Genomic DNA, 13,323 nt, shown 5'->3' on the forward strand with positions numbered 1-13,323 from the left:
GTGGACAACGGAAGCCCGCCGTACCGAAAGACAGGATGCCGGAAGACAGGTCCGTCGTGAGCCCGCTCGACGCGCGGCGTTGGTGGCGCGAAGAAAGACGAATTGTCGTAGCCTCCAAAGTTCTGCGTGAAGATGCCGTGGAAGACTCCCCGGGAAAGGAGTGGGGGAACAGAAGATCGTGGGCGTCGACGGCGTCGCGCCAGCGCGGCAGACGCGCCGCGACTCCGCGAGCGCCCGGCAACGGAGGCGGCGGAGGATGTCAAGGAGCAGGTCGTAGGGTAAGGGGAAGCACGGCCCCTCGCTGTCGCCGTCCGTCGCGTCCATCGGCGGCAGCGGGATTCGCAGGTGGGCGCAGGCTAACAGGTGCGAGGCGCCGGGGGTACGCGCTCGATCGATGGTTGGATCGGAACAATAGGGGTGTGTTTGGTAGGTCGTGTCAACCCAGAATTTTCCATCCCAACCGAGATTTTTGGAGAAACATGTGTTTGTTAGGCCGGGTCAACCCATCTCAGCTATGCTCACATGATACGGAAAGACTCCTCAGCCAGGCCCGGTTGTGAAGCTCAAATCGAGCTTCACAACTCAGCCTAGCTGAGTCCATCCCGCAAATTCGCACCGCGGCCCCCTGCACCCCCAACCCCCACCTCTTTCCCATTCATTTGCAACTACCGCTCCCCGAGCCCGGCTCCTCCGTCGGCCACCCCCGCCTCTCCCATCGCCACCCTCGTCGCGCGTCCCCAAAGCAAGTCCCGCGCCGCCCACGAGCAGGAGCAAGTACCGCGCCGCCGCCGAGCAGGAGCAAGTGCCGCGCCGCCGTTCTCGCGACGGGCGACCTCGACGGGCGACCTCCCTTTCTCGCTTCGGCCGAGCCCGAGGCCCAGGCTCCCGCGCCGCCGCCGAGCGGCAGCAACGGCCGCGCTCCTCCCGTCGGCCGCCCTCCTGCCGCGTCCCCAGCCACCCGCGCCGCCGCTGAGCAACAGCAACGGCCGCGGCGCCGCCCTCCCCATGTCGCGCCGGCTGCCCTCTTGATCTCCCGCCGAGCAGCAGCAGCGGGAGCACAACCGCCCGCCGGCGCACCACGGATCATCGGCGCGCCACCCAACGCCTACCACCTGCGCCACCGGCGCTCCACCGCCTGCCGCCGGCGGTCCACCACTCACAGCCATGTTGTTCCAGGGACATGGACCCGATTGATTTTTTTAAATTTTATTTAAGGTCTTTGTGTAAGAATTAGGACTGCTATGTAATATCTTATGTTTTGGGCCAATCTCAACCCAGAGATGTTGTCAAACAATGTATTGGCTCAGATTCTCTCAACACAACTAGACTACCAAACACGCCACAAAATCTCAAATTAGCTTGTATGAGGTGAGATATCTCAACTAGGAGAGCGAATCTGAAGTGACACGGGCTACCAAACACACCCTAGATATACAAATAGCAGCTGATCGATCGAGAGTCCGTGACCGAGTCAAGTTTCTTTTGCTGTACAAATTGAGCATCGTGTTTCCTGTCTGTTCGGACCCGTTCAAAATCGTAGCTTACATCTATGGCAAGAATATCCGTTATCCTGGAAAAACTCTAAGTTGCAATCCACGTCAAACTGGAAAAATCTTAGTTACAACCTACGTGTAACTGAAAAAATACCCATTACACACTTATGTAACAAGAATATCTCAGTTATAACCCACATGCAACTGGGAAAATCTCTATTTCAATTCACATGCAACGGGCAAAATACATTTATTTTTTTGAAACGGAGGCAAAAGCTTTGCCTCATCCATTAATTAAGAAGAAAGTGCCCAATTTTTAGGAGAAAATCGGGCGAAAACCAACAACACACACTGAGCACCCCGGCCAACCTGGCTACCCACACAAAGCACACACGCCATCGAGAAGAAAGCCATCGTTGAGGATGCCATCGAGCGTCATCGTCGTCACTCCTCCACGAGCCAGCGATTCCGACTTCACCTTAGACGACCACCACCGAGACCTTCGCTGCAAATGACGTCGAAGCCCAAGTGAGTCTATGCCAAACAATCGACCCCCAAGTACATCGGGGAGGAGGCAGCTCCGACTCCAACTGTGACCTTCATAGGAGAGTTGCACGCCTTGCACCGACGCAAGCACCAATCAAGTGGCATCGTCGCCACAAGTCGCCTCGCAGCTCCGACTTCACCATCATGGCAGGGGTGACGAAGGACATACCACAACTCCGATCCGCTCACCATTGTCATCGTTGCCACGCAGCCCACGACGCCAACACCAACCATCTTCCACTGGTCCCTCCGATCTAAGCAGCTCCAAATCGATGCCCTCAAGAGGGAAGACGACGCAAGAGCGCCGCCATCGACCGATCACGTCGGATCTAGGGATTACCCCGAAGCATTCCCAGACAGGATGACAAACAGCACCTCGGCGATGCCTTCAAGAAGGGAGCGGCGTCCGAAGCCGTCGCCATCGCCGGCCTCGGCCAGCTGCCGGCCGGCCAGCCACCGAGGACAAGGCATTAGCCCGGAACCTGTCGCGACATCCTGCATCGTGCTCAAGGCCGGACATCCTCCATCCCTCAACCCCCCGTCTTCAACACGGCCGCCACATCCATCCCGGCGCTGGGCAGCACCGCCAGCCGGCCAACACGCGCGGCCGAGCAGCAACGCGCCCTCGCGGCCCGGAGGCAGCACCTCGACGTCGCGAGGCCGTCCACCGTGCCCCGGACACGGCGCCCTGCCCGTCACGCCCGCCCTCGGCTGCACAGCCGCGCCGCCCCTAGCAGCCCAGATCGGGCCCGGATGGGCCGCTCCGCCCGCCGGCCCCTTCGGCTGCGCCACGACCGCGCCGCTGCAGCCCGCCGCGCCCAGCCGCCGAGGCCGCCTCCTGCGCTGCGCTGCGCCGTCCAAACGGCCGCCTCGACAAGCGCCCACCACCGTTCTGTCCGGGGCCGCCGCCCCGGCGTCCGAGCTCCGCCGCACGCTGCGACCGGAGGAACCCCGCCACCCTTTGGGAACGGGGCCCGCCGCCACCGCGGCAAGGGCCGGCGGCAGCGGCGGCAGGGAGGATGGGCAGAGAGGCCGGCGGCGGGGGGCGCAAGGGTTTCCCCGAACCGCCAGAGGAGGGCCGGGGCAAAATAATCAATTGTGACCCACGTACAGCTGGAAAAATCTTAGTTGCGATCCATATGCAACTGAGAAAATCTCACTTGCGACACACATGCAAGTGAAAAAATAAATCTCAAGTTGCGACCCACATGCAACTGGAAAATCTCAGTTCCAAGCCATATGCAATTGGAAAATTTTAGGTGCGACCCACATGAAACCGGGAAAAAAATCTCAGTGATGACCCACGTGCAAGTGGAAAAATCTTAGTTGCAACCCACATGAAACCGGGAAATAATCTCAGTTGCGACCCACATGAAACTGAAAAGTGGAAAAATCTTAGTTGCAACCCACATGAAACCGGGAAATAATCTCAGTTGAGACCCACATGAAACTGAAAAAAAATCTCTGTTGCGACTCACGTGCAAATGGGAAAATCTCAGTTGTGACCCATGGAACTGGAAAAGAAATCTTAGTTACGACCCACATGCAATCGGAAAAAAAAAATCTCAGTTGCGACCTACATGCAATCGGAAAAAAATCTCGGTTACGACCCCCTACGTAACTGGAAAAATCTCACTTTCGTCCCACGTGCAACTAGTAAAATCTTAGTTACTACCCACATATAACTGAGAAAAATCTCAGCCAATGCATATCTAAAGTGGCATGAATAAAAACGTAATCCAATAGCCTAGGATAATTTTCGCAGTTGCAATTTCTTTTTTGCAAAAAACAACAACAAAGCACAAAAGAAAGTAAAAAGGCAAAAAAAAAATACTGAACGCCACATGCTACAAAGACACGGAAAGACGCAAAGCAAATCAACGCTTGACAAAGCAATAATGAGTGGCATCCCACGGAGAAAAAAACAGCCTCCAACACCTACGGAGAAAAAGGATGGCTATCACAGAAATGCAAGATTGCACTGCCATAAGGGCAAGAAGTGTGAGTCACCAAGTTTTCAATCAACTTGGGATCATGCACGAGAATCGATATATTTCCTTTTTGGGATAGCTTGCCATACCTCATTTTTGGTAAGAAGGTTAAAAAGCCATTGACCTAGAAGATCTTTAATTTTGACCTCAAGATTATGAATTCGGACATCCTTGATCTTTAAGATGATCTTTAAGACGGCAATAATCTTATAACCTAATATAATTCAATCGCTGCAAGACTTCTTTAAGTCTTTGGAAAAAAGAAATCATATATCTTTTTCAAAAGGGAGAATATGGTGCAGCCTCTGCATCATAAGTTTTTTTTTTCTTTCTGTTATTACTCTCTTTTTGTTGTGGTCATCTGTATTGATATTAAGACATTGCATTGTTAAAAAAGTTTGGTGTAATTGGTATCTTCACGATAACAATATATTTTCTTTGCCGAGAAACTAATCTGCAGTCTATATTAGATGGAAGTCAACTCGCTCTATTAACCACCACTAGATGAACGCACCAACAGTGATCACAATAACTATACATAAGTCATATTATGCTTGCATAAATACTATCAATATGGGTGCTTGTATGTATACTTGATTATCTGGTGCAACCTGGAACATATTCTTTTGAAGAATTCACTAGCTCAACAAGATTTTTTTGGGACCCTCAAGCAAGCACCAAGTTGCTAAAAAAAATCAGTGGGTGGGTTGGTAAAAGAAAAACGAAACTATCAACCGAGATTGGTGCGGCATCTCATGATCAAGCATAGTGTGAACTTAATAGCAGAGTTGCGACGAGTCATTGAATAGCTCTTTATTCACCACATTTACAAACCACGGTAGGATAACTTAGTTGTTGGAAGCGCATCCACGTAGCATGGCCGGTAAGGAAACGCAGCGTCGATGCCTCGGGCATGTTGGCATGGTTTTCTCAAAAGTCGCGAGCCTAAATATTGCATTCTCGAGGTCCTAAAATGGTATGTCGCAACGCCACTGCCAGTTAGGAGGAGCAACACTTCCTTGTGCGGATGTAGTCCCATGATCCTGTAACACCCATATTCTTCATCTTCAAGGTGTGCCATACTTTCATCTAGGTCAATGAAGTTGTCCTCTTGTGAGTCCCAGGAGCACACAGAACCCTCTTCGCTTTTGAATTCTTCTTCTTCGTCGTCATCATCATCATCATCATCATCATCATTATCATCATCCTCGTAATCATCATGCTCATCGACATCATCACGGTCTTTGTCATCTTCATTGGCTATTTTTCTCTGGCTATTCTCCTCGTCATATATAATTGCCTCGGTGATACGAGGTTTGAACAAGCTAACTATTGCTTTGTTGTTATCGACCGCCTCCCACCACACTCTAGGCTCTATGCACTGCTGCATTGCGCGATTATAAGGAGTAAGGTCATCCTGATGTGCTAGCATCCACTCCACCTGGCCATCATCTGATTCTATTAATTTCCATACATGTAGTTGGAATTTGTCGAGTGCCACATAGTGAACCCCTTTCTCATAGCTCGCTAAGATGGACCTCTTGGGAAGCTTAGACATACCTCCATATTCGCTATCGTCGTAAGCTTTTCCGGGCAATTGGGCCATGTCGTACACCCCTTCAGAGTTGCGCAGGATCATAATTATGTTGTTCCAACAATGTACATAAAGGGACCCCTGCCAGTACTCGGCTGTCTTCCACACCTTTACATGCCTTGGATTTGGCGCATTAACCATGTCGTAAAGATTCCTAGGGGCACAACACCCCGGCACAAACTCTCGATTCACCCATTGTCCGGCTTGTGACGAGAACACCAATACGGATATCACTGAATCCTTGGATTCCACATCACCTGGCACATGGTCATGTATCTCTTCTTGTTTCTCTAGTGACTGCAATTTCTTGGTCCTCACATCTGATTCTGTTGGCGACAATGCATGGAATTGCCCCATATAGCCAGAATGCACTTTGATATGTACCTCCTCTTGGCCTACTTCCGATAGCTGCTCGGTTTTTTGTTGGATATTTTGCACTTGCTTGCACGGTTGAATCTTTTCCTTGACGTCTGGTTGTGTCTTTATTTCTGGAAGGAGGAAGACCTCGTAGTGCAACGACGCAGCCGGATCGAAGGCGAGGAACAGGTCCCTGGGGTAGTACTGGTACGTCTCGGGTAGTACCGGCAGATGAGCGCATCGCACCGTCACCGGGTTGCAGACGTAATGACAATCAGACATTTGTTCCTTGAGGAGAAGGAGACCGTTGCAATGGTGGACAACGGAAGCCCAGTCGTACCGAAAGACAGGATGCCGGAAGACAGGTCCGTCGTGAGTCCGTCCGAAGCGCGGCGCCGGTGGCGCGAAGAAAGACGAATTGTCGTAGCCTCCGAAGTTCTGCGTGAAGATGCCAGGGAAGACTCCCCTGGGAAAGGAGTGGGGGAACAGAAGATCGTGGGCGTCGACGGCGTCGCGCCAGGCGCGGCAGACGCGCCGCGACTCCGCGAGCGCCCGGCAACGGAGGCGGCGGAGGATGTCAAGGAGCACGTCGTAGGGTAATAAGGAGAAGCACGGCCCCTCGCTGTCGCTGTCCGTCGCGTCCATCGGCGGCGGCTGGATTTGCAGGTGGGTGCACGCCAACAGGTGCGAGGTGCCGGGGGTAGGGAGAGCAAAGGCAGGTACGCGATCGATCGATGGCTGGATCGGAACAGTAGATGTACAAATATCAGCCGATCGATCGAGAGTCCCTGACCGAATCAAGTTTTTTTTGCTGTACAAATTAACCATCGTGTTTCTTGTCTATCCGGATCCGTTCAAAATCGTAGCTTACATCTGTGGCAAGGTTTATTCTTTGAAACAATTGATAAAGAAAAAGACGGCTAATTTATTAGCAGGAAAAACGGCAAAAACCGAGATAGAAGTGCATCAATATCGTCCTGGAACACGATCACATTGGACACAACCGCCGACCTACCTGGCCAAATACCAACAATCGGCCACACACGCCAACTCATTGAAAAATATACACGCTAGCTCTAGCTCGTTGTACATGTTCTTCAATTTGGAGGAACCACATGGAAAGAATTATTTTTTTGGTGCCATAAAGCCAATACAGAAGTGTGAGTCACCAAGTTTTCAATAAACTTGGGATCATGCACAGAATCGATATATTCCTTTTTGGAATAGCTTGCCATACCTCATTTTTGGTAAGAAGGTTAAAAAACCATTGACCTAGAAGATCTTTAATTTTGACTTCAAGATTATGAATTCGGACATCCTTGATCTTTAAGATGATCTTTAAGACGGCAATAATCTTATAACCTAATATAATTCAATCGCTGCAAGACTTCTTTAAGTCTTCGGAAGAAAGAAATCATATATCTTTTTCAAAAGGGAGAATATGGTGCAACCTCTGCATCATAAGGTATTTTTTATTATATTATTTAACGAAATTATGACACAAAATCGTACATTAAAAATCCAAAGCCACAACGTGACACGAAAACCCGGAAACCGCGAAAACCTCTCACCAACTAAAAACCGTAAAATTGCATACCAAACCCTCTAGAGAAAACCGAAGCGCTCGTCTGGTTTATCAGACTTTTTAGCGACCACCTCATGCACACACTATACAAGCCGCCGCCGCGATCAACCATTGGTCCAACTTAGTCCAACTACAGGATAGTGAGATCTAATACATCACCATATTACTTAGTAGCTAATTGATAAGAACTAATCTTCCGCAAAAAGTTAGTAATTTTACTTTACAACTACTTAACCTATTTTGAAATCTCTCCTCCACCTGTTTTATTTCAACGTTTGAAAGTCTTCGATGGCGAATCAGAATTCATAAATAACTGATATAGTAATTACATAGTGTAATTTATTAAGGGCGAGGTCAGATAGTTAACAGGGCGTAGTATTTGAAATGAGGAGAGCAATGCATCAGAGGAAACTAGTGTGTCTACCTTACTCTTCGAGGTAACAAGATTAAAAGTATTTTTTTTTACTAGGCTCATCCCTCAAAATTAACGCGCTAGCAACCTAGTCCTAGAGAAAGAAATAAAGAAGGATGTACAAGAGCATCAGCAGCGGATGCAGTCGTACAGTTGAAAGTTATTACATGAGCTGGTTGCCGTCGAGGCGGGGGTGCATGGCCGCCGCCGGGGCAACGAGCGGGAACGACAGCCACGGCGCAGCGGCGTGCATCGGCCCGACCGTCTCCTGTCCGGTGGCGCCGGTGCCAACGCGGACGGCCACGGGCAGCGTAGGCGCCACCGCGGCGTGCTGGTGCTGCTGCAGTCCCGCGGCGGGCGCGCCCGTGAGCCTCTGCACAAGGTCCCTGAACTCCCTGGGCTCCACGCGGTACACCTTGGGCGGCGTCGGCGACGGTGCCAGGCCTCCGGCGCGCCACGGCTTGGACGGCGGCTTCTTGATGGACCGGAGCGCCGCCTCGTGGCCCGATGCCGGCCGCCTCAGCATCGTCTCGTGGTGCACGTGGTCCATGGATGGATCCCGGGCGGATCTCAGCGCTCTCGCCCGACAGTAGACGTGGATGTGTTTGCAAGAAGCAGAGGAAGAAGTCAGAGCACAGCAGAGTGTGGAGTGTGGAGATGATGCCGGCGGGAGCAGAGGTTTATATAGTGGAGGGGCGCGCGCGTGTGCGGCGGTGCGAGCCTTCTAGAACGGAATGGAAGGGAAGGAGGAGATGGGCGTGAGTGAGGTAGGGGTGGCGGCGCAGCCCAATACGTGGCCGGTCAATCGAGGCGCCTTGCCGTGCCCGTGGCTGCTACTGCCAGCTAAAGCTGCTTGTTGGGCGCATCGACGGGCTCCCAACACCTCGGATCGATCGACGACGGTGCCGCCCAATTACAAGGCTGTTGCCGTTGATGTATCGATCTCTCCTTGTTCCTATCTGCAAAGTAACACTGACCGGCTGTTCGTACGAGTTCAACGTACACAATATCGCGTGGAATTTACTGGCAAGTGCGTGAGCGATCCATGCCGACTGCCGAGGCGACCATGACCATGACCAGGAGTACTGGCTGCACACTTCGTATTCGTCGACAATGGTGAAAACCGAAGTGTGCACCTCAGTCATATTCTTAAGACACTCCTTTCTGTCTATATTTCGTATATATACCGTCCTAGCTGATCAGAACTGGCTGAGAGGGCCAAGCATGGCGAATCAATTCTAGGTAGCCTATAGTGTTTTAAAAGAATATCAATTGAATAAAAAAATTAAATCTTTTTGTAACGTTTTGTTTACTACAAAATTCACGCTGAGCTTTATGATATCTATCGAGGAGACTAATTGAAGCTTGATTAAAAAGAGCAGGAACAGATCTTTCGACAGTTGCGCAGTGATCCCTGGCCTGATTCCCCACGTGTCCAAGCCTCTAATCCCTTGCGCCACCTCGTTTATCTGTTCCAAGAAAGGACATGTAAACTAGAAGAGCTAGGAAGCCTTCTCTGTGGTGCCTTTTCCTTTCCGCTAGATGTAACTAAACTACCAGTCTTACCACTATATCACATATGAACAAAAAACCACATTGATAGATACACCCAATGAACTATAGCCCCGACCCAAGCAAGTCTAAACTAGATAGTTGAAGCATCGCGGTACAACTGGGTGCTACGTGAGTACACCGATCAATGAAGGATCGTAAATTCAAGGGGCTAATAGTTTTAACGGGATTCCCAGCACATCCTATTCCCATCAAATCACCATGTGTTGTCTGCTTTCCACTTAGAGTAAGGTTTATTACCCGCTCTCTCAATCAAGCCTGCAACTCTTCTCACATATCTTCACATTAAAATTCTGTTGTTCTACATTGTGTTGGTTTTCATGGAGAAAGCTTTTAATTTATAGACGAATCATGCGCCCTTGACCCTTGTCATATATAGAAAGACATGACTCAACCACTCGAGTCTCTCGGGTTTTAGTGTATCCCCAAACATTTATTGCTTCATCGGTCACCGGTCATGTTGTTTATTGTGAGAAACGTGTATTTCAAGCATAAAGAAAGTTCTGGTGGTCCAATTTTCTCAAGGGTGTCAATATAAAAATTGCTTGAAAAAAAGTGCAGTAAATTAACATGATATACCCTTATAATGCAAAAAAAATCAAGTTCAAATTTATTATACAGTGAAAAAAAAGACTATTGTGAACAATACTTTGGATATTGTTCATCAAACTATTCAATTCGTTATTTCTTAATATTTGTGGATTCATCTTTATATTTTTATCATGGTACATGCTCTTGAAAATTCAGTTGTATGGTGTGATTCGAAGTATCAGGACGACTCTAAAATAAAAAGATGTCTAAGAGCATCTCCACTCCCCCCTCCCCCTAATTTGACTTTCAGCAGAGCCATTTTCGGCCAAATAGGGGGGGGAGGGGTCGCGGTGCGGAGGAGATTTGTATGAGGGCGGCGGTTTTTTGCAACCGTGTCCCCCAAACGGCCTCCCAAAACAGCCATTCGGCCCACATACTTCAATAAATTCTGCAAATCAAGCTTATAAATAGTTTAACAAGTTTTGATATCCATAAAACTAAGCCCTCCTTTGAGCATCTAGAAAGGAAGGAGGAGATAGCCGTGAGTGAGGTAGGGGTGGAGGTGCAGCCCAATACGTGGCCAGTCAATCGCGGCGCCTTTCCGTGGGCTGCTACTGCTAGCTAAGAGCATCTCCAGCGGGCCGACGCATTTTGGACGTCTAAAATATTCGCGTGCGTCCGTTTTCATCGGCCTACGGACGCGAAAATTGTCATGCGTCGGTTTGCGTCAGGGTGGCTCTAGCGGGCCGACGCATTTCCGGTGCTAGCCATTTTAGGTTCGGAATATTCAGAAAACAGGTTAAACAATCAAATTGCACAAAATTATAGCCTCCAATTAGCTCGAATTGAGGTCTCAAATAAGTTCATCATATTTTGCACATGGTATGTGAAAAATGGAGTCCAAAAGGTGCACAACATGGCCAGAATAGCAAATAAAGTCCAAAAGGAGGCCATGATGCTAGACATTTACGGCGCAGATCAGGCGTCTCGCGCACGGATTTTGGCGCGCTTCTTCACGAACCAAGTCATGGTGTCCACGCGTCCGTTTACGTCTGGGAGTGGCTCCAGCGGGGCGATGCATTTTTTGTACTTGTTTTTTCCCTCTTCTCCATTTAAACATAGTTCCAAACATTACATATTGGAACATGGTTTTACGCAAACTAATACATAATTGAGAACATGGTTTACACAAACTAATACATAGTTTGAACCATGGTTGACACAAATAAAAACATTGCAAAAAAGGAAAAACCAGTTGTGTTAATTCCGTATGTTCGCTGCCAAGAAAGAACACTCTCAGGCACTCCCAGTCACCCAAACTGGAAAATTCAGCTGGTGACGGTACCCCTGTTGGTTCTTTCGAGGAAGAACAACCAGAAACATTCACTACTGGCTTCAACTGGCCCGTAGCTATATTCGCTGCAAAAAAATAACACTCTAAGTTCTAATTATCGGTGTCCGAGACGGATTCGCCGGTGTGGTAGTGTCTGCGGCACGCTGTGTCATCGAACACCTTGACTATCATCTCTCCGTCCCCCTCGTAGAGGAAGGTGAGCTGGCAATGCACACTTTGGTGTTCTCTCATTTTGTAGCCTCTAAACCTAGGATATTACAGACGTCTCCCACGCTTTTGTTTCCTCCGGATTCCCCGAGCGCGCCTAGGGGGGCGGGGATGACATGGGCTCGTCAGATCGATGAAATCCTAAATTCGGTCAAAAACGAGGATCCGGGGGCGCAACTGGGCCATTTTTCGCCGCCCGGATGAAAAAAAGGGTTGCCGGGGGCCTCGTCAGGGAGACGGCTGGAGGTGCTCTTATGTACCTATGTTGCGCCGATTAAAACGGACAGGGGAAGTAGTACATTCGAGGCGCGTTTGGTAGGCTGGGTCGGATTTCTGCACCACTGGCGCAGTGAGACGGGCGCCCCTACGCGTCGTGAACGGGCCACGGGCCACGGAACATAGTACTTGGTACCTAATCCTAGCGTCAGAGTTGTAAGACGCCTACATAAAACCAGGGGCAGACTACCCAGGTCCAAAAGCAATGTTCAACAGCCTCTACCGGCCAACATAACAGTCACATATGCACAAAAGCAAGTGTTTAACAGCCTCCTAGAGGCGAGCACAAGTAAACGATCAAACAGCAGCAGAGACAGGGATCAAGCACCTGCACCTTAACGACGAGGACCAGCATAAGGGCCCTCCCGATGCCTCCTGCAGCTGAAGATGCTGGAGCACGAAGTCGCCTTCCTGTAGACATTAACCTTGAAGTCGTCGTCCTTGGGTGTGAAGACGATCGTGTCATAGACGTGGAGGCGAAGCCTGGCGGCGAACTCGCTCCAGGACTTGATGAAGCCGACGCGCTGGCCCGTCCACTGGAGCTGCACCATCCACTCGCAGCGCTCGCCCATGTACAAGTACACCTTCACCGGTGGGCCATTGTTTTTCAGCTTGTACTTGGTGATCAGGAGATGCTCCATGTAGGGAGGCACGGCGAGGGCAAGGAGGTCCGTGCGCTCCACCTACACGAAGAACGCCGGCACCCGCTACCTAGGAGCGTGGCCAGGTCAGCAGGACGGCCGGCGTGAACCCTTGGCGCGGTGATCTGCTAGTTCGCTTGCATGAACCCTACATTGGGGTCACGAAGATGCACTCGAACGGCCATGTCCCTTGCGTCCAGTATGAGTCCTTTCGGGAAGGTTTCCAGGAATGGCCAGTTCTGCAGATGCAATGACAATGCAAAGTGTTAGCCAGTTCTGCATATCAACTCCATGATGGCCATGACAATCACAACAAGATCATCATGCCAATGCCAATGTCCATGATGGAGCTCTATCAAAGGGCATGCCAATGCCAATGGCAATGGCAATGTGAAGCTCCATCATACGGCATGGCAATGACAAGTCCATGATGTAGTGCATGCCATTGTCAAGCAATGTCATGGGCTTGACATTGTCAAGTCCATCATGGAGCTTGGCAATGTCAAGCAATGTCATGGACAAGATGGACCTTGAGCTTGGCATGGCCATGACATGCAACGCACATTGACATCAATCATATCTACGTTCACATCTATCGGACAACTATCTGATCTACAATGTAATCAAATCGATCTACACTAGCATCGATCAGATGAGGGAGCGTGTGAGAGTACTTACGATGGGGTGGAGTGACATCGGCCTAGTCTGAGGAGGAGGAGGACGAGCACAGACGCCGGCAGGTCCTCGAGGTGGTCGCAGTCCAA

The 13,323-nt window shown here is 50.1% G+C and overlaps 1 protein-coding gene across 1 annotated transcript; it reads right to left on the bottom strand.

The window, feature by feature from the left end:
* Positions 1 to 7,426: 7,426 nt before the first annotated feature.
* On the bottom strand, positions 7,427 to 8,792 carry LOC127305281 (uncharacterized). Its single transcript, XM_051335693.2, has one exon. The coding sequence runs from the start codon at positions 8,526 to 8,528 to the stop codon at positions 8,142 to 8,144; it is 387 nt and encodes a 128-aa protein (XP_051191653.1). The 5' UTR covers positions 8,529 to 8,792; the 3' UTR covers positions 7,427 to 8,141.
* Positions 8,793 to 13,323: the final 4,531 nt, after the last annotated feature.

This window comes from Lolium perenne, chromosome 6 (assembly GCF_019359855.2).
Source record: "Lolium perenne isolate Kyuss_39 chromosome 6, Kyuss_2.0, whole genome shotgun sequence".
NCBI lineage: Eukaryota > Viridiplantae > Streptophyta > Magnoliopsida > Poales > Poaceae > Lolium > Lolium perenne.

Bases quoted from the DNA above. Each gene is read 5' to 3' on its own strand.
- LOC127305281 (XM_051335693.2), bottom strand. From the start codon at position 8,528: ATGGACCACGTGCACCACGAGACGATGCTGAGGCGGCCGGCATCGGGC.